Source organism: Lacerta agilis, chromosome 1, assembly GCF_009819535.1.
Source record: "Lacerta agilis isolate rLacAgi1 chromosome 1, rLacAgi1.pri, whole genome shotgun sequence".
NCBI lineage: Eukaryota > Metazoa > Chordata > Lepidosauria > Squamata > Lacertidae > Lacerta > Lacerta agilis.
In genome coordinates, this window is record NC_046312.1 from 131,668,300 (window position 1) to 131,689,967 (window position 21,668).

The 21,668-nt window shown below is 43.0% G+C and overlaps 1 protein-coding gene across 2 annotated transcripts in view; it reads right to left on the reverse strand.

Annotated features, from left to right (window-relative positions):
- The window catches only part of PCNT (pericentrin), a 53,616-nt gene that overhangs the window by 10,732 nt on the left and 21,216 nt on the right, over positions 1 to 21,668 (reverse strand). For both annotated transcript variants that reach the window (XM_033171682.1, XM_033171692.1), the window contains exons 12-19: positions 18,330 to 18,432; positions 17,022 to 17,182; positions 15,081 to 15,275; positions 13,112 to 13,285; positions 10,629 to 10,824; positions 5,185 to 5,407; positions 4,079 to 4,229; positions 711 to 1,403 (exon numbers count right to left, since the gene is read on the reverse strand). In XM_033171682.1, the coding sequence (XP_033027573.1) occupies positions 711 to 1,403; positions 4,079 to 4,229; positions 5,185 to 5,407; positions 10,629 to 10,824; positions 13,112 to 13,285; positions 15,081 to 15,275; positions 17,022 to 17,182; positions 18,330 to 18,432 (1,896 nt within the window). The remainder of the gene's footprint in view (positions 1 to 710; positions 1,404 to 4,078; positions 4,230 to 5,184; positions 5,408 to 10,628; positions 10,825 to 13,111; positions 13,286 to 15,080; positions 15,276 to 17,021; positions 17,183 to 18,329; positions 18,433 to 21,668) is intronic.

Below are 21,668 nucleotides of genomic sequence, written 5' to 3' on the forward strand. Positions count from 1 at the left end.
TTAGTATCTCAGCTCTTCCATGCCATGAAATCTGTTACTAACAAGATGCAGTGGGGCAGGAATGTTATTTACAGAAGTGGTTGGTGGGAAGGGTGGTGCTGCAGTGAGCACCAGTGAGAGTATTGGATTAGCTTTGCCAGGGCACCCACACCACCCTTCTTGTCGTCGTCCCCGATACGTGGTATTGTCAGGAGGCCAGGTCCACAGTGCTATCCTTCCCTGTGGTTCTCTGACACACACTTTTCTATGTCTGTTTACTATTAAATAGTTCCTTAACTCCCCTGAACCCTCATTTCAGGTTCTCTCATTTATACATTAAAAGTATAAAAGGCTAAAATAATCTGAAAAGGGGGAAGGCATCCTGGTAAAACCAGTGTGGTCCTGACTTGCCCCACATTTATCCTGGGATGAGTAATCGTGTGAACAGTAGACTTATGATTGATATGCAAAGCTGAGTAAGGTGCAACATTCTTCACAAACACCCAATGTGAATAATTCAAATTAGGAAAGCATACTGGTGGTAATAATAATAATAATAATAATAATAATAATAATAATAATAATAATAATAATCTTTGTGGTGATGTTTTTATTGTATCATAGGACAGATTACTGAGATAACAAATCCATGGCTATAAATAAGTAAAAAGGCCTCTGATTTTTTTTACTTATTTTACTGAAAAAAGTAAAAAGAAACCACATGTTCTTACCAGACTTTCTCCAGCTTCCTGTAGTTCCTGCAGTTTGCCAAATTCTGTTTGTTGTTCCTGCTTTATTTCTCTTCTTCTTTGTTCTGTCCCTCTTTCCTGCTCCCTCAGTAATCTGAGAATGGATTGCAATTGATCCCATTTCTTTCTCATTTGTATATCTTTCTCTGTCTGTATCTTCAAGGCATGGATAACGTCCTCTCTTTGACTTTGCAGAGCAGCCTGTGCGGCCTGTAAAGTGGTGTGGAGCTCTTGTTCTTTCGGAGGTTGTTCAGAGGGCATCTGCATTTCACCCACTGGCTTCTTTGAATCAAGTACTTGCTGCTGCATCTTCTCAATTATGGCTAGAAGATTCCTAGCATGGGACCTCTCTTTGTGCAACTGAGCTTTCAGTTCCTGCAATGAATCGTTATGCTTACAAGAGCCGCATTCATTTATTCTCATGCTCAGCTGTTCTGTCAAAATACGTTCGTGTTTTAAAGCACTTAAAAGTTCTAAACTGCGATTCTTCTCAACATCTTCACTTTTCTGCAGTTCCAAGAGTTTATTTTTATATTGGGACAATAAAGCTTCACAGCGAGAATGTTCAATCTCAAGTTCTTTACGGAGATTACTGTTTGCTGACTGTTCATGCTCTAAAGCCACAGACAGTTGGTTGTTTTGAATGCACTGTAGTTCCAAGGCAGCTTGCAACTCCTGTACAAAAGGGAAAAATCACTACAATTACACAAGACTTTCAATGTCTGAGAGGAATTCGTTTGTAACTTAAAATTAAAAAGCAGATTCTGATCCAGAAGCCCACAACTTGCTAATTTTTACTAAATTATTGGTAATTTGACCAGCGACAATTCACATTTTTGTCAAGGGTGGAGTTTGATGCCTCAAACTCAGCAGGTCACCCATAGCCTTTTAAATAATGTGTATATATCAACTCTGTGCAGAAAACTTGGGACTTCCAGGACCAGGCTGTGAATCATGGACAATTCTTCTTCGCATTAATTATCTGTTGGCATTCGCAAAATAGCATGGTACCTCACATTTTCAGGAATGAACCATGCACTGCAAATATGCATGTTCTGCTGTGCCCTGGCCATCAGTTGGAATACTTTTAATTTAGAGAAAAATATTTTTTGGATTATTAAAAATTAAACTGGTATTTTGGGAGAGGAAAACTGCATGCAATTGGAAGCAAGTTTTCCTTACATTTGAAACGTTTTTGTGTGTTTGTTCAGTTTTTTGGCAATAGGTGTATAGGTATAATCAATACCCTAATTCAAAAACTTATGTTGTGTGGTATGGCTTACTTTCTAAGTAAGAAGTATGCGGTCAATCTTGTTTGAAAATCATACATGGGCCCTCTTACACAGAAGCTCTTTCCCTGTCCATACAAGTGCAGAGAAAAAATAATTGAGAGGGAGGGTGAGGGTGGGTGGGTGTGTAGAGACAGTGGCACTCTCTGCACATGTACTGTGGCACAAAAAAAGGTTTTGTACAAGTCCTATTATGATAAAACAGCAAAATTAAAAATTGTAGGCCCCCCACTGCAGCTCTACAAAGTTAAAATGTTACTAGCCATGACTGCCACCCGCCTATCAACCAATGTTACTGGTGAGGCAGTGGAAGGACAAGGTTTAATTCTGGATTGACTGTGCCCCCTGCATACTTCTCCTTCAAGCAGGTGGGGTGAAGGACTCTTAAAGGAGAAGCAGAGCTGCATCAAAGGGCAAGTCCTTTGCAAAAACAGTCTTCACCTTTAAACATCTGAGTGATCAGGCAGGCGGGAAGGAACTCCCCCACTCAGCCCAAAGTTTCAGCAGAAGCCGGGGGCGGGGGGCTGCTTTAAAGACCACTTTTCAAAAGGGCTTTAAGACAGTCCTCTGGAGGCTATCTGAAACACTTTGCAAATATCCCTGCCCTCCGTTTTTCAACCTCCAACACTGGAGTTTAAAGGGGGAGGGCTGAGACTTGCAAAGCTGAGCAAGGGATATTGACAGGTGGACAGCCCAACCCATCTGTGTCAATAATTTTACATTAAAACCATGAGGAATTTTTACATTAAAACCATGAGGAAAGAGAAATACAGTAAAAACATCCCAACCATTTCTAAAAGGCCAATTCATTTGCATGGCAATCCTTTGCAAGATGCCAGGCAAGCCTCCCTGGGGAGAGCATCCCACAAGCGGGGAGCCACCAAAGAAAATGGCCGATCTCATGTTGCCATCCTCTGGACCTGTCATGGAGGAGGCAACCAAAGAAGGGCCTCTGATGATAATCACTGGGTCTGGGTCGGTTCATATGGAGAGATGAGGTCCTTGAGGTATTGTGGTCCTGAGCTGTTTAAGGCTTTATAGGTCAAAACCAACACTTTAATTGAGCTCGGAAACTAATTGGCAGCCAGTGCAGTCAGGCCAGATCGGTGGAATATGCAAAAAATGTCTTGGCCCACCTGACCACCAAATTCTGCACCAGCTGAAGTTTCCAAACTGTCTCCAGAGGCAGCCCTACACATAACGTATTGCAGTAATCTAAGCTAGAGGTTACCAGAACATAGACAGCAGAAGGTGGCCCTCCCTGTCCACATAGGGGCACAGCTGGGCCACCAGATGAAGCTGATGGAAGGCACTCCATGCCACCTCAGCCTCAGGTGACAGCAAAGGATCCAGGAGGACCCCCAAGCTAAGTATCTGCTCCTTTAGAGGGAGTGTAATCCCTTCAAAAGCAGGCTACCTCCCATCCAACTGCTCTGAGGAACTGCCCACTCACAGTGCCTCAGTCTTTTCTGGATTGAGCTTCACTTTGTTGGCACTCATCTAGTCCATTATCAAAACAAGACGTCAGTCCAGCACTTCCAGTGCCTCACCTGCAGATGTAAAGGAGAAGTAGGGCTGTGTGTCATCAGCATATTGCTGACAACATACTCCAAATCTCCAGGTGACCCCACTCAGCAGATTCATGTAGGTATTTAATAGCATAGGGGATAACATTGAACCTTGAGGAACCCCACAGTGAAGCCTCCATGGGGCCACAGAGTACGTCTCACCCTCTGGAAACAACCTTCCAAGGAGGACCAACTACTGCAAAGCAGTGCAAAGGCAAATCAGTATGACCTTCTATGAATGACAGGTGTCTAGGATTGCCCACCTGTCATATTTGACTTGTGAGGTCAATCCTGGAAGCAAAAGGTTCCCACCCATGATGTAGAATAAAATACATTAATTTATTAAAAGGTCTTCCCAGCTGCATTTTTTTTAAACAAACAAAAATTAAAAAAAATCTTATGGTTTCCTGAAAGCAGGATTTAGAGGCATGGTAAAACAGAATACATAAGCTTGAGTAGCAAGAAAGGCTATAATTTCCCCACAAGATTTTACCTCTATTGCTTTTGACTTCTCTTCCTCTTTTAACTTGTGCTGATGTTGTTGTTCATCTAACATGTGCTGCAGTTCTTTTTCTTTAACTTGCTCATTCTGGAAGTCTTGAAGAACAGCTGTCATATCTTTCTCCTTATTTTCCAGTGCAGAACTGCAACATACAAAAGTTCTATGTACTTAAAAAAAAATTGCTAACCTGCATCTTTCTGTTTTTTTCAGCAGACATGCAGCTGTATCCAACTTAGTTCCACTAAAATTAATAGACCTAAAGTTAGCCACACCCATTTATTTCAATGGATCTGCTAAAACGAACACCTGGACACAACCCAATGCCTTTAATAACTGATCAAGAAGAAAAACAATCAAGTATCATGGGAGGGGTGTTTCTAGGACTAAGGTGAAACTGTGACACTCCCTTGTTATTTTTGCTATTGGATGCTGCATGTTGTTATCTTGTTATATTTATAGTATTCAAACGTGGTGTTCTGTATGTTATTATATTTTTGTTTTGCTATGTCATTATGAAATTGTTTGCAATGCATCTGTTTCTTTGTTGTGAGCCTCTTTGGGCAGGCTTTTTTGTGGGAATACGAATAAATGAATGAATAAAATACTTTGCATAGTGCTTTTTATTATGTCAGGAACAACACTTCTTAACTTTTAATGTTTCAGCACAGGTTTGTATAAACAGTGACTTCTCAAGCTGAAACACTTCCTATACTAGAGTCCTAGAAACAAAAATCAGGAAGGGACTCTGCAGTTGAAACCCCAGGGACATGTGGAAAGGGGAACTGGAATAAGAAATTTGTGACAACAATTATGTTGCTCTTTGATTGTACTGTATAGTAAAATCTATCATTAAAAATCACAACTAGAGGTAGTGGGTAGGTACATTTCGGCAAATAGTGAAATGCAAAAAGTTGTTAGAAGAGTACTGGTTTGTAATACAGGAGGATTGGGGTCCAAAGGCACCCCAGAACTTAACTGAATGTCTCCACTGTGATACAAACTGAGAGCAGGAAGAACTTCACAATAAGACATTTACTTGGAAATTGTAGCTGCAGATTGTTTTAAACGCAAACCGAATTGCTCTTGGAAGTCCTTACCTGTACTTAACTATGTCTTTCTGGAGGTCCTGTAGGGATTTTTGGAGCCTCTCATTTGTTTGCTTGCTTTCACAGAGATCTGATTTCAAGTTCGATATTGCGCTGTGTTCCTGTTTCAGTAGTTCATGCATCTCAGAGGCTTTCTCTTGTTCACTTTTTAGAGAAGCCTGCAAGTCACTTGCAATGGATTTCTCTTGCTGAAGTTTATATTCTAGTAATTCAACTGAGAATACAAAATTTAAAAAATTAAATCCATTCCAATAACTTAAAGTAATCCCCCCATATAACTTAGAAAAAATGACAAATGAGGTGGATTTTTAAAGGCAAATACGGTAAATGCAGTATGTATCGTGACATTTCTGGATGAAAGGACCTGTTGGCAACACTTTGCTTCACTTTCTGTTTTCCCATACTTCCTTCACATTAGGCTATAAAAAGGCTGCCATTCATTACTTTCAGATTTCAGCTATCCAAGGCACATTTAATTTAGAAGGTCAATTCAATAAACCAGATTCAGTGCACTGCTCATGTAGATTTTTACTTATATGAAATTTCACTTGACCAAGTGAAATAATAATATATGAAGGATTTGTGTAAGTATGTATGACATCATCGTCATTCACAATTATGTGTAAGAGACGAATTCTCAGTTTCGGAACTCATTTTTCACAGAAACGCAGCAAGAACATTTGACCTATGGTTTTACTGGTGAAGTTTAACAGGTACGAACATTCTCCAACAAGTGACCTGTGGTACCAACAGTGCTTGCCTTATCTTTTATGGCCATTCTTAGCAATGATGTAGAATACTTTGTTGGAGCATGCATAGAACTCTACCAGTGTCTTCCTGAAGAAACTTCTCAAAAACACCCTTAGCAAGAATCTTTCAGTGGGGAGATACAGGGACGGACAGCTCTATGACAAGCCAATGACAGAAAACCAAATGGCTGGTAATTCTGCATTCTAATGGGGTATTTGACTGTGTCGACCACAGCAAACTATGACAAGTTCTTAAAGAAATGGGAGTGCCTGATCACCTTATCTGTCTCCTGAGAAATCTCTATGTGGGACAAGAAGCTACAGTTAGAACTGGATATGGAATAACTGATTGGTTCAAAATTGGGAAAGGCTGACAAGGCTGTATATTGTCTCCCTGCTTATTTAATTTATATGCAGAATTCATCATGCGAAAGGTTGGACTGGATGAATCCCAAGCCAGAATTAAGATTTCCGGAAGAAATATCAACAACCTCAGATATGCAGATGACACAACTTGGATGGCAGAAAGTGAGGAGGAATTAAAGAACCTTTTAATGAAGTTACAGGTGGGTAGCCATGTTGGTCTGCCATAGTCGAAACAAAATAGGAAACAAAATAGGAAATTCTTTCCAGTAGCACCTTAGAGACCAACTGAGTTTGTTCTTGGTATGAGCTTTCGTGTGCATGCACAAACTCAGTTGGTCTCTAAGGTGCTACTGGAAAGAATTTCCTATTTTGTTTCCTATTTTGTTTCGACTATGGCAGACCAACACGGCTACCCACCTGGAACTGGAACTATGGAAGGCACCACATTGAGCCGCATGAAATGGAAGTCCATCATGAAGAAGTGTGCATGCACACGAAAGCTCATACCAAGAACAAACTCAGTTGGTCTCTAAGGTGCTACTGGAAAGAATTTCCTATTTTGTTTCCTATTTTGTTTCGACTTTTAATGAAGGTGAAAGAGGAGAGCGCAAAATATGGTCTGAAGCTCAACATCAAAAAAACTAAGATCATGGCCACTGGTCCCATCACCTCCTGGCAAATAGAAGGGGAAGAAATGGAGGCAGTGAGAGATTTTACTTTCTTGGGTTCCATGATCACTGCAGATGGTGACAGCAGCCACGAAATTAAAAGATGCCTGCTTCTTGGGAGGAAAACAATGACAAACCTAGACAACATCTTAAAAAGCAGAGACATCACCTTGCCGACAAAGGTCCGTATAGTTAAAGATATGGTTTCCCAGTAGTGATGTATGGGAGTGAGAGCTGGACCATAAAGAAGGCTGATCGCCGAAGAATTGATGCTTTTGAATTATAGTGCTGGAGGAGACTGTTGAGATTCCCATGGACTGCAAAAAGATCAAACCTATCAATTCTGAAGGAAATCAGCCCTGAGTGCTCACTGGAAAGACAGATCCTGAAGCTGAGGTTCCAAGACTTCGGCCACCTCATGAGAAGAGAAGACTCCCTGGAAAAGACCCTGATGTTGGGAAAGATGGAGGGCACAAGGAGGTGACGACAGAGGACGAGATCGTTGGACAGTGTTCTTGAAGCTACCAAAATGATTTTGACCAAACTGCGGGAGGCAGTGGAAGACAGGAGTGCCTGGCGTGCTCTGGTCCATGGGGTCACGAAGAGTCAGACATGACTAAACGACTAAACAAAAACAATGTGGTATATTTCTGACTATGTATATGGCACTTAGGTTATAGAGGGTAGAAACTTCACTACCCTCTATGTGTTCTCACACATATGCATGATAGCGCTGTCAGAACATCTGGCATACCAAACCCATAAGGCAAAAATGAAGGGGGGAACCAAACAGGGTAATTGTGTTGGTACTTCCTTTTCTTCTTACATATAGGCAAGTGTGAGATCATCCCCCAGATGCACTGCGTCTGTTTGGGAGGGATTTACTGTCACAGTGCGGTAACCATACTTGATTCTTCATGAGTGGAAGACAGATGGCCGATGTGCTCATTACTTTGTTGCTGCTGGTTATTAAAAAGGTATGTATGGTTTATTTCATAAAATTATATACCGCTTAACTGAAGAAGAAACCTTTTAGAAACAGGCTTTGCATCCAGAGAAGGAGGCCTCATGTTTTTTACTGAGGAGGTGCAGTGCCAGAAATTCCTCTCATCCCAGCCTCAGTTCTCCAAGAGTCAGTGGGGAAGAACGCTGGGGAGAACGTACAGGAAGAACAGAGAAGTGGTGGTGTTGCAAGACCAGGGGGAGGATGATTTGCAGTGGCTAAGACAGCAGCAGTTAAGACGCAGTGGTGGGCTCTGTGACATACTGGCAACAGCAATGCTGAGGTGTATGCCTCTGGGGTGGCTCAGGACTTCATGGCTCCCTTGATGACGATGGGGCTGTCCCAATATGTCACTGGCCTAACACATGTTGCAGGTCACACTCTGGGCCTTGCTTTCTCAACTGGGCAGGAAGAGGGTGATTTGAAAGTGGGGGGCACTGACATCAGTCCCTTGTCATGGTCCAATCACTTCCTGTTGAGATTTAGGCTTTCAGAAAGCACCTTTTCTGCTCTGCAGAGGCAAGGAACATATTAGGATGGTCTGCCTTCAAAGGAGGCTGGTGGATCCAGTGGGCTTCCAGATGGCTCTGGGGAATTTCCCAGCTTGGTATGATTGGCACTCCTGCTGAAGCCCTGGCCAACCTCTGGAACAACCAAATGGCTCAGGCCGTTGACATGATAATCCTGAACACCTTCTCCTGCTTCATGGAGTCTTTCTGGCACCCGGGTATACTCCAGGGAGATGGTTCAAACACGAGTGGTTGAAGGCAATTGCACACTGGTGAGGGTTCATCATTGAGTCTACCTAGTTGCAGTGAAGGCTGCAAAGAATGCTTCCTTTGTCAGCTCCATTGCATCCTCATTGTGCCATCCAGCAGAGCTTTTCCAGGTACTGTGGGGCCTGTTATAGTCTAGCAGAACGAGGTGGCAGAACTGACGAAAACTTACTGTGACTTGTTTGCAAAGCATTTTGAAGATAAAATCGCTTACATCCACTGGGATCTTGACACTGCTGTTATTGCCGGTGAATCTCATGGGGTGTCCAGAGCACTGTCTGGTCCTGTTGTGTTGGAGGAGTTTCAGATATTAAGACTTGAGGATGCAGTCAAGCTGCTTGGATCAGTCAGGGCAACCACTTGCGCTCTAGACCCTTGCCTCTCTTGACTGATAAAAAATCAGCAAGTGGCCTCAGCGGAGCAGAATGCCTTCCAGCAGCTTCATCTGGTGGCCCAACTACGTTCCTATGTGGCCAGAGACAGCCTAACTTCTGTTGTCTATGCTCTGGTAACTTCTAGGTTAGATTACTGAAACTGATTATATGTAGGGGTGTGTCGGAAGTGGTTTGGAAACTTCAGCTAGTGCAGAATTTGGTAGCCAGGTTGCTCACCGGGGCAAGACCGTTTGAGCACATCACACCGATCCTGGCCCGACTGCACTGGCTGTCAATTAGTTCCAGGCTCAATTCAAAGTGCTGGTTTTGACCTATAAAGCCTTAAATGGCTCAGGACCGCAATACCTCAAGGACCTCCTATTTCCATATGAACCTACCCAGACCCTGAGAGCATCTTCTGAGGCCCTCCTTCCTTGTGTGCCTCATCCACAATAGGTCCCAAAGGTGGCAACATGAGAACAGGCCTTTTCTGTGGTGACTCCGTTTGTGGAATGCTCTCCCCCAGGGAGGTTTGTCTGGCAGCTTCATTACAGTCATACCTCAGGTTACGGCCGCTTCAGGTTGTGCGATTTCGGGTTGTGCACTGCGCCGAACCCGGAAGTACCGGAACGGGTTACTTCCAGGTTTCAGCACTCACACAGAAGCACTAAATTGCTCTTTGCACATGCGCAGAAGCGCCAAATTGCAACCCACGCGTGCAGATATGGTGCTGCGGGTTGCGAACGCTGTGGGTTGCGAACATGCCTCCCGCACGGATCACGTTTGCAACCTGAGCATCCACTGTACACCTTTAGGCGCCAGGCAAAAACATTCCTCTTCTACCAGTCCTTAGGCTGATTAATATTTTACAGCCTTTAAAATGTTGGGGGGAGGGGTTGCCAGGGGGGGTATTATTGTTTTGCTATTAAGTATTTATTTTGTGCTTCTGTCCTGTATTTTTATCTTGTGAGCTACCCTGAGATTTTCACATGAAGGATGGTATATAAATTTTAACAACAAAGAGGAGGAAGAGGAAAAGAGGAGACTGATATAAGATGATAGCCATCTTCACATATCTCAAGGACTGTCACATGGAGCAAACTTATTTTCTTCTGCTCCAGAGGGTAGGACTCAAACCAATGGCTTCAAGTTACAAGAAAGGAGAGTCCAACTAAACACCAAGAAGAACTTTCTGGCAGTAAGAGCTGTTCAACATGGAACAGACTCCCTCGGGAGGTGGTGGACTCTTCTTCCTCAGAGAGCTCTAAGCAGAGGTTAGATGGTTATCTGGCATGGATCCTTCTGTTGTGTTTCCTGCACTGTAGTTGGTTGGACTAAGTGACCCTTGGAGTCCTTTCCACCTCTACGATTCTATTATTCCATGATAAAAGTATTGCAAAATAAAGATTAAAGATATAACTCCTTGCATCCTGTTTCTCAGTCAAATGACGGAATGGTAAAAAGTAAGTAACATTTTGTAAACTTCCATAAGGTACTACCCTGCCTTCGAAGTTGATGTTCTTGTTTACTCTGATGATTCTCTGTATTTATAAGTGTTTCTTGGAGTTGTTGCAGTCTCTCCTGGCTTTGAAGATGCATCAGTCGCAACTCTGCTTCAAGGTCCTGTATTTCAGTAAGCAAGCTGTTTCTATCTGAAGAAAGAAGATGCTCCAGAACTAGCTTTTGCTGTTGTTCCTGAAATGAAAACAAGTTCATTTTACATATTAAATAACTTATTTCAGTTTCTTTGAGGATGTAAGCTACATAACCAATTTTAAGCTACATAACCAATTTCCAACCTAGCTTGTTATCTTAGGTTGGAAATTGGTTATTGTAGCTTAAAAGGGTTGTCTAACTACTGGATCCTTTGCTGTCACTTGAGGCTCAGGTGGCCTCGGTAGCATGGAGTGCCTTCCATCGGCTTCATCTGGTGGCCCGGCTGCACCCCTATGTGGACAGGAAACATCTAACTTCTGTTGTCTATGCTCTGGTAACCTCAAGGTTAGATTATTGCAATGCATTATACATAGGGCTGCCTCTGAAAATGGTTCAGAAACTTCAGCTAGAGCAGAATTCAGTGGTCAGGTTGCTCCCCGGAGCAAGATGATTTGAGCATATTACACTGATCCTGGTCCGACAGCACTGGCTACCAATTAGTTTCCGGGCCCAATTCAAAGTGCTGGTTTTGACCTATAAAGCCTTAAATGGCTCAGGGCCGCAATATCTCAAGGACCGCCTCTTTCCATATGAAAGACCCTGAGATCATTTTCCGGGGCCCTTTTTCATGTGTCACTTCCACAAGAGGTCTGCAAGGTGACAACACAATAATGGCCCTTCTCTGCAGATTCTATCTGTGGAATGCTTTCCCCAGGGAAGTTCACCTGGTGCCTTCGTTATACACCTTTAGGCGCCAGGCAAAAACATTCCTTTTTAACCAGGCCTTTGGTTGATCTGATCAATATCCTATGCCCTTTTTAAATGTGGTTTTTTGAAGGGGGTTATTGCTTTGTTTTTATTTTGATTATATATATTGTGGTTTTTATGTTGATCTTTTATGTGAACCACCCTGAGAACTCCAGGTATGGGGGGGGGTATATAAATTCAATCATTAAACAAACAAACAAACAATAAAGGATGCTTGCTTTCCCCCCCTTCCTCACCTTCCCTTTTCGTCTGCCTAAGAGCAGAGACTTAACAGCTTTGTAAGCTATTCTAAGAACATTTTCAGATAAAGTGCTGGGTGAAATTATTTGAATCAGGAATGGGGAACCCCTGCCTTGTGGGCCTAATTAAACTTGCCAAGTCTCCCCATTTTAGTGGTCAAATTGGCCAGCTAGGCCCACCTGCCCTACACGTGATAACATATATGATGTTAAGTATGGCGCAGGTAAAGTTGCAACTGGGCCAAAAGGTGATGAACTGATTGGTGGCAGCTGCAAAACCCTTTGCATGATGCATTGACGCCCTTACAACCAGCCAATTTTTAGCACAACCCTCCTCAGCTGGGGTCAGCTGCACTAGGGAGTTTCTCTTCAGGAATCCCACGTGCAGCTGAGGGGGCTAGAAGGAGTGTCTTGGATTTAAAGGGATTCCTTGTAACAGATGATCATCTGATCACAAAATCATGGGTGGCAGTTAATGGATTGAAGTTGAATCCTGACAAGACAGAAGTACTTTTTCTGGGGGACAGAGGGCAGGCAGGTGTGGGGGACTCCCTGGTCCTGAACTGTGCCCTTAAAGAACCAGGTGCGCAGCCAGGGGGTCATTTTGGACTCACAGATCTACATGGAGGCACAGGTTAGTTCTGCATCCAGGACAGCTGTCTGTCAGCTCCATCTGGTATGCCAGCTGCAACCCTGCCTGCACACTATCTTGCCAGGGTGGTATATGCTCTGGTTATCTTCCAATTGGTCTACTGCAATGTGCTCTACATGGGGCAACCTTTGAAGATTACTCAGAAACTACAACTAATCCAGTAGGCAGCAGCTAGACTGGTGACTGGGAGCAGCCTCCAGGACCATATAAACACTGGTGCTAAAGGAGCTACACTGGCTCCCGCTACATTTCCGAGCACAATTCAAAGGTTTGGTTATAGCCCTGAAGGAGCGTCTCCCCCTCCATCGTCTAGCCTAGACACTAGGGTCCAGCTCCGGGGTACTTCTGAAGGTTCCCTCACTGCAAGACATGGAGCTAAAGGGAACCAGGCAGAGGGCCTTCTCTGTAGAGGTGCCCCTCCTATCAGATGTCAAAACAAATAAACTACTATTTGACTTTAGAAGACATCTAAAGACAGCCCTGTTCTGGGAAGTTTTAAATGGTTGATGTTTTATTGTGTTTTTAATATTTTGTTGGGAGCTGCCCAGAGTGGTAGTAGTAGTAGTAGTAGTTAATAATAATAATAATAATATCTAACAGGATACTTTTCTTGGCCAGATTTCAGAAAGTGAATATTACATAGTAAACCATTGAAAAATTTTAATACTTGTTGTTCCACTATATGTTCCAGCTTTTCTATTAATGATCCCTCGTCTCCAGATCCAGTATTGCAAAAATGTGTCTGTAAGTAGCTTTGTAACATGTTTCGCTCCTTTTCCAATACACACTGGACCGCTTGAAGTAGGTCTCCTCTCCAGTCAAAAAAAGCAGGTGTATTTTCCTACAAGACAAGATAGGTAAAGGTAAAGGGACCCCTGACTGTTAGGTCCAGTTGCAGATGACTCTGGGGTTGTGACGCTCATCTCGCTTTATTGGCCGAGGGAGCCGGCGTACAGCTTCCGGGTCACGTGGCCAGCATGACTAAGCCGCTTCTGGCAAACCAGAGCAGTGCACGGAAACACCATTTACCTTCCCGCCAGAGTGGTACCTATTTATCTACTTGCACTTTGACGTGCTTTCGAACTGCTAGGTGGGCAGGAGCAGGGACTGAGCAATGGGCGCTCACCCCGTCACAGGGATTTGAACCACCGACCTGAATGGCAAGCCCTAGGCTCTGTGGTTTAACCCACAGCGCCACAATAAATCACAATTCCATTTTTCACAAGAAATTTTTGTTGATATTTTTCATAATACAATAAAAAACAAACTAATCTAAACAAAAATAAATACACCAGAAAGAGAAAAAAATCAAAAAGCAAATATTAAATAGTCATAATAAAAACCTATCCCACAATTGACCTCTAAACTGAAACAATACTTCTATAACACACATTAAGTTGAAAGAGGCTTTTCTATGTATATGAAGAACCAATCTGATGATTTCTCAAATATGTTTATACCTATCAAACATTAGCATTTCAATTTCACCTAATGAAAACAAAGAACACTTGTCTTCCCTGTAACTGTCAGACATTTCATTTTGCTTCTTTGTGTGTGTGTGTGTGTGTGTGTGTGTGTGTGTTTTAGGGTGAGGCTAGTCTAAGATAGAGCAAAGCAGAATGATGTAACACAGGAAAGAAGAAGAAAAATTGTCCAGTGTTCAACGTTCTGGAATTATTATACTTAAACTCTGTATTGAAATATTTTAAAGACATTCCCTCTATAGGTAAAAAAGGAAAGTATGCAAAATGTATACTGTGTGACAAATAACTTTTTCAGAGTGTGAATAATATTTTATTTGACTAAAATTATAAGGTTTAGTTGTCAAATTTGCACTATTGATTAAGAAATATATAAAGTCTCAATGGGAAATTTGATTTAAATAATATAAAATTGGCCCTTTTAAATAATCAATTTAAGTTAAACACCTGATTTAAATCAAATCCACCTACCACAAAGGAGCACCAATCTATACTTTTGGTGCTGCTGCTCTTTTCATGGTTTCTGCATAAATGAAAGACCTTCCACTAATCCAGAGGTGCCTAATCAAACCATACCACTCTTGCATCCCCTCCCCCATTAGGTAAATGGGCAGAACAGCTAACATGCCAACATCCCTTGACATGCCATATATATTCCTAGCAAGCCATAAATGGAAGTGCCCATATCTGCCCCAATTTGGCAATGTAAATTTTATGATCCAATTCACCTTAGGAGGAATTGCCTTAGAAGGACTAGTTGTCCCCATCTGTCTCTACAGAATCTTCCTTTGCCAGACTCCTTCTGGATTGACTGGGGTGCAAGCGCTCAGCTTTTTAGAAATCACCAAGAAGAGGTAATACAGCCATACCTCGAAAGTCGAATGGAATTCATTCCGGAAGTCCATTCAACTTTCAAAGTGTTCGGAAACCAAAGTGCGGCTTCTGATTGGCTGCAGGAAGCTCCTGCAGCCAAGCCCCATTGGATGTTCAGCTTCCAAAAAGTGTTCGCAAACAAGAACACTCACTTCCAGGTTTGCGGCATTTGGGAGCCAAAATGTTCGAGAACTAAGCTGTTCAAAAACCAAGGTATGACTGTAGTTGCAGCTGTTGTTAATGGCCTCTAACTCAAGTAAAATTATAAAGATATCTGTATACCTTGTCTTCTTTATCTGGTACTTTGCTGAGGTAATCCTTCAGTGACTGAACTGTATCAAGCAAGGCTAGTCTCTCTTTTTGCCACCCCTCCTTTGATGGAGATTTCTGTACATTTTTTTGATCATTATGAGGCAGAGATTTTTCTGACAAAACCAGTATTTTGTAGCTCTCTTCAGATACCATCTTCAACACATTCTGAGAAGGAAGCAAAATACATCAAGCTGATGACAGGTAGCCCACAGTCCTCCAGACATTTACCACTTGAAACTGTTCTTCAGTTTGAAAATAATATAGACACTGCAGCGAAGTTATTCAAAGGAAATAAAATCCATACTGCAACTGGCAAATATTACATAAGAAACATAAACATAGAATCCAATACACGATCAACTGGATTTAGTAGACCAATTATCCAAGATGGATCTTAGCACAATCCTACCACATATGTAGGTAAGTACCAGATAGAGAACAGCTCCACCAACATTTTGGCAAGGAACCTTTGTGAATCACTGTTGGTTTTCTAGGACCATGTGTGGCTTTTGATTACACACTAACACAGAGAATATAGGAAACATATCCTTGAAAATCTGTTACAGAAAGGTAAATATGACTTGATAGAGACTTGATGGGATGACCTCCAAGACTGGAATGTCGCAAGTGAAGGACACAGCTTGATCCAAAAGTATAAATGCAAGAGAAGGTGAGGCAGAGTAGCATTATAGGCCAAAAAAACAAAGAGCGGCACAGCTACTACTGTAGAGAGCATCTGGGCAAAACGAAACAGGAGAAAGAAGTATAAAATGACAGTCACAGTCTAGCACAGACCACCAAAATAAGGAGAGGATGTGGATGATGCTTTCCTGAAACAAATATCAGATTTTTCATGCAAGGAAGAGTTATTAGTAATGGGAGACTTCAACTACTTCAATACCTCTTTGGAAGACAAATTTTGCTAAAGAATGGAATCTTTCAAAATTCCTGTTTTACTGGTACCATTTCCAAATTTAGCACTTCAGCTTGTGAAGAGATGAAAAGAATCAAATGAACGTGCACCAGAGAGAGTGGGGCATGGCACTGTGCCTCTTTTCTCTCTAACTGGAAGAGTAAAACATGCTGATTCAAAATGGTGGCCAGCATTCAAATATTGACAAAATTCCCCACCCCAGGAACCCTTGTGCTAAGTTTTGCAATATCTTGAGCAGCATCCAAACACAGAGAACAAAATATTTTCCTCCCTCTATATAGCGAGAGAGAGAGAGAGAGAGAGAGAGGGAGGGAGAGAGGGAGAAAGAAGCTGAAATTCTGAAAAAGAATTCTGGGAAGGAAATTTTTCAGCAGAAAGCTAGCATGTTACATAGAGGAGAGAAGGAGATCTGAATGAGGTGTCAGGAAAAACAGAACCGATAAGATGCCGAGAAAGAAGGAAGGAGGAGCATTCAAATGAATCATAGAGCTTCCCTTCAGGGGTTGCCCAGCAATGACTGTAGGGCTAGTTGGCCAGGAAAAAAGGAGACATTTTCTGTCATTTATTCAAATCAACCAAGGAATAGGTCATACAGTATTTTAAATATTGCTATTTCAATTTAAAATTGTGGTACACATATAGTACAATCTCATCCAGACTTCCTTTTGTGCTGGGCTTTCCAGGCACAGGTATGCTTTAAAGCTCTATGTCTTAGCAGTTGTTTTTGTCTCTGCGCTTTCCCCAGGTAAACCCACATTTTGCTGCTAAAGTGGAGCAAATGGCAATCTGTGGAAAACCCAATTGATGTTTTCTCTGATTCAGCGAAAAAATGCACAGTTTTCCAAGAAAAGTGCTGGGACAAAAAACAAAAACAAAACCCATTGCTCAGACCCATTGAGCTTTAAAGCCTGAAACACAGCACAGAAAGAAGTCTCAATGAGCTTCAAGTTGCCCAACAATCTGCTTACCCACATTACCTTCAACTGTTGTGAAAACACTTCTCTTTCTTTTCTTGCTGGTTCCGTGATATCTGGAACAATTCCAAAGCACTGCAGATAAGACATGATCTTGCTATCTTGGTGTAAAATAGTTTCTGGATCTTCCTGATTAATCTGAAGAACTAAATCTGAACTAGTATCTGAAAAACAAAACGGCAAGAACATTCATATGACTAGGGTTCGGTCAGTCAACCAGCTACAAATCCACCTACCTGTAACATCATCTAGCCTAGCATTAACTTATCACCATTCCCAGAAGAATGGCTAGATACTTTTGGCACACCCTATCTTCTTCTTAAGGTAAGATACCAAGCTGTGTACTGCACTTTACCAATCCAGAGATGATGACCTTGTTCAACAGTACACTGAGGACTTCTGCTAGGTGAAGTAGAAACCATCAAGGCATCAGAATGCTCTTCATGACGATGAACCTGTGGTGCCATAGAGTCTGGATTGCCCTGGCTGTGTCCATGAGGCAATGGGGGGGGGGGAGAAAAGGGTACTAGGTCCAAAGGGTTCAAGACTATGGGTAGATGCTCATTCTCACATATCTGATCAGTGCAACTAGGGCTACCAGGATCTTCATGAATACTATGGGTGAAGAGAACAGGACAAAAGATAAAGTGCAAGTGGTACCTTGGTTTACGAACATAATCCGTTCCAGAAGTCTGTTCTTAAACCAAAGCATTTTTAAACCAAGGCATGCTTTCCCATAGCAGCGGCGGACTCAATTTGCAAATGGAACACACTCAACAAAGTTCACAAACCAAAACACCTACTTCTGGGTTTGCAGCGTTCTTAATCCAAGTTCATAAACTAAGCTGTTCTTGAACCAAGGTACCACTGTATACAAACTCTACTTAGCTTAAAGAAATAATGCTAAATAATGCTCCTGATGAGTTCCTCAACCTAATAATGACTTTTCCCACCTTTAGTAGGCAAGTTCAAAGATTTTATATTACAGAAAAAAGTTCCATAGGTCAGCCAGCTTTCATTGCTCAAGCTATCATTTTAGCTTTTTTATTGTTTCAGTTTCTAAGACTAAAATTTGTTCAAAATCAGCCTCCAAGTGACAAGGCTTAAGAGTGGCTCTATTTCATGGGACTAGGGAAGTCTCCAATGGAAATAAGTACAGGATACCCCCAATTTAGTAGTTAATCTCTACCTCCTGGGGGAGTCTGTGTGCCTAAAACATGCTCTCCAAGTGACCCGAGGTAAATCCCAGAAGCCAAGCCACACTGGAGCATGCCCACTGAAATCACTTATAGCATGAATTCATTAACTCACTGCTGCCATACTCAGTGCTTGCACCCTCACGTCTGGACATCGTTGATTTTAGATCATCTTGCAGTTTGGATTGTGACAGAGTGAAGCCTTCAGCATCTCTAACCTATTTAGAAATGAATATACAAAAATACAATGAAGTCCTAGCTTCATTAACAAGTCCCCTACAGCAACAATGGATGTACATATTATGCTTTACGTTTTCCACAGGAATGAATAACAGTACTGTATTTTCCCAGTATGGGGGGAGATGGCTCAAAGTTGTTGAGCTTTTTTGGGGGTGGGATGCTTACAGTTATTGACATATTTTGGAGGCGGAACACTCACCTGACTGACAAACGCTACAAAACACATGCGCAGAAGAAAACGCTTCAACTGCCGCTGCAAAGATAACTCCTTGCCTCAGGCTGCGCCATTTGCAATTATACAACAGTAAGCAACAGAGTTTCGGGGTGACCAGGGAGAGTGCAGGGGTGGCAAACAAATCACACCACAGGAGTTCAACAGGAGAAGCTGTGGTGAGGCAGGCGAAAGATGGGGGGGGGAGACGGAGAGGTGCCAGGTGGGAGTTCAACAGGATAAGCTGTGGGGAGGAAGGCGAAAATGGGGGGAAAGACGAGCAGGAGGCAGGCAGGCAGTTCAATGGGAGAAGTTGTGGGGAGGAAGGCGAAAACGGGGGGAAAGACAAACAGGAGGCAGGCGGAAGTTCAACGGGAGAAGCTGCGGGGAGGAAGGTGAAAATGGGGGGAAACGAACAGGAGGTGGGCAGGAGTTCAGCGGGAGAAGCTGTGGGGAGGTAGGCAAAATCGGGGAAAATACGGAGAGGAGGCAGGTGGAAGTTCAACAGGAGAAGCTGTGGGGAGGCAGGCAAAAACGGGGGCAAAGATGGAGAGGAGGCAGGCGAAAATGGGGGCAAAGACGGAGAGGAGGCAGGCAGAAGTTCTACGGGATAAGCTGTGGGGAGGCAGGCAAAAACAGGAAATACGGAGAGGAGGCAGGCGGGAGTTCAACGGGAGAAGCTGTGGGGAGGCATGCGCTTTCTCTTTTACATCTTCCTTTTCCATTTCACAAAATGAGCCACAGCAACGCGTGGCTGGGTCAGCTAGTTAGTTATGAATACTGAATCATAAATATAAATTGCAGCTTATATTTTTAAAATATTACCAGCGCTCAGAATGAACAAATCCTGCACTATTTAGTATTTTGAAGTAAAGCATTGCTGTTTAAACAAACTCACAGCCCCTTCAAGGACACAACTGAGAAAGGTGATCCCAGCATCAGTGCTGAGGGAACAGGTTTGCCCCCATTCTGGTGCACACCAAAACACAGCTTTTGTTTTTTCCACTGTGTTACTACCAGATGACAAACCAGGCACAACAAATCCTATCACACTGAGGTTTCCACTAAAAGGAGTCCCACATATGTACAGGAGGCCGTATGCACACTTGAATATATACCACATACAAAAAAGTTACTGAATTTTATATTAATTGCAGAATAAATCAATTTGAAAGTATGTTCATGAAGCATGAATTTGCAAATGACACCTTCCTGATCAGGAAGAAGCCCAGCCACACAGAAGTCTAGGGAAGGGTAATACAGTGGATGCTCAGGTTGCGAATGCGATCTGTGCGGAAGGTGCGTTTGCAACCCGCAGCACCGCGTCTGCGCATGTGCGGGTTGTGATTCGGCGCTTCTGCACATGCGCGAAGCGCCAAACCCAGAAGTAACCTGTTCTGGTATTTCCGGGTTCGGCGCACTGTGCAACCCGAAAATGCGCAACCTGAAGCGGCCGTAACCCGAGGTATGACTGTAGTGCAGAGCCCTGCCTTCAATGTGGTGGGGGAACTGGAAACATTCCTTTTTAACATATAATTTTTATTAAGTTTCATAACAAACACAGAACTATGCAGAATATACAGAACTATACAGCACCCTTGCCCACATGGCCAAAAAAAATAATAACAAGAGCAAAATAACAAAGAACATTCCCTGCCCAACTTGTCCTGTTTGGTTATCCAGGTTCTGCAGTCCTAGCAAAGGAAAATAAGCCTCTTTTTCTTAGTGCTTATTGTATCTCTGCTTGACAGTGGACAACATAGCAGAGATGGGAAAAATATGATGCTAGAGAAATGGGCCTGCATCATAAGGAAATACTAGGTCAGTAAGTTTCTCCAGCATCCCTGAGCACTCCGTGGCTCTTAACAGATGGGAGAGAATCACTGGCCTTTCCTTGTGGGAAAATGCTGAGAGCAAGTTTCCTTTCCCAAGTCATGCTTAGTTTTAAATCACTAATATATCCTTGGCTTCCTTGGTCACTCAACCCCTTAGAGCAGGCACCGCCAAACTCGGCCCGCCAGCTGTTTTGGGACTACAACTCCCATCATCCCTAGCTAACGGGACCAGTGGTCAGGGATGATGGGAACTGTAGTCCCAAAACAGCTGGAGGGCTGAGTTTGGGGATGCCTGCCTTATAGCAAGTAAGAGATTCAGCAAGCAGCAGTGAAATGTTTTCTTTCCATGCCTTCCTGCTCCTCTACTCCTCCAAGGGAGAACCTTTCAGAAAGGTATACTGACTGCTCATAGGACACTTGGAGGAGAAAAGGCTCTGCGGATTCCTTCATCAGGCAGGAGAGAAAAAGCAGAGCACACACACCTGCCTCCCAGAATTCTATGCTCTCCTGCGTTATCACTGGAGGAGATCATACCCAACCAGTCAATGGATTCCGAACAACGCAAATGCTATTCACTCCATTTTTTTGCTTGAGAGCAGGAGGGGGCCTTGACTTCAGCTCTGTATTGGAGCTTCCCACTGGTTTGGTCACTGTGGAAAACACAAAGCTGGACCAAATGAAGTGCTGGTTTGCTCTGTCAGGGATGCTCTTGTGACTCACATGCTCTCTCCACCACATCCCTCAATAAAGATGTGGCTAGCCCTTTTTTGGCTCAAGCGCTGCATCCACCCCGGGGCCATACATAAGTGGTGGGTGTGGCCAAAAGTGGGTGGAGCCACGCACACTTTCTCACACACACACTCAACATGTGTGCACACACAAACACAGACACATAGCGGACAGTACAGATCAGTTAAGGAGGGTGTGTTATGCCAATGCTAAGGCTGAGATTCAAAGAATCAGAGAACTAAATAACTGGTGGACAAAAAAGCTCAAGAGATCCAGCACTTAGCCAACACACATGATGCACAGTGTTTCTTTAAAGCCACAAAGACCATCTATGGGCCAATAAACTGGGTATAAGCCCCCTACGCTCAACAGATGGTACCACACTTGTAAAAGAAAAAGAAGCTATTACATTGCGCAGGAAAGAACATTACCAGCATCT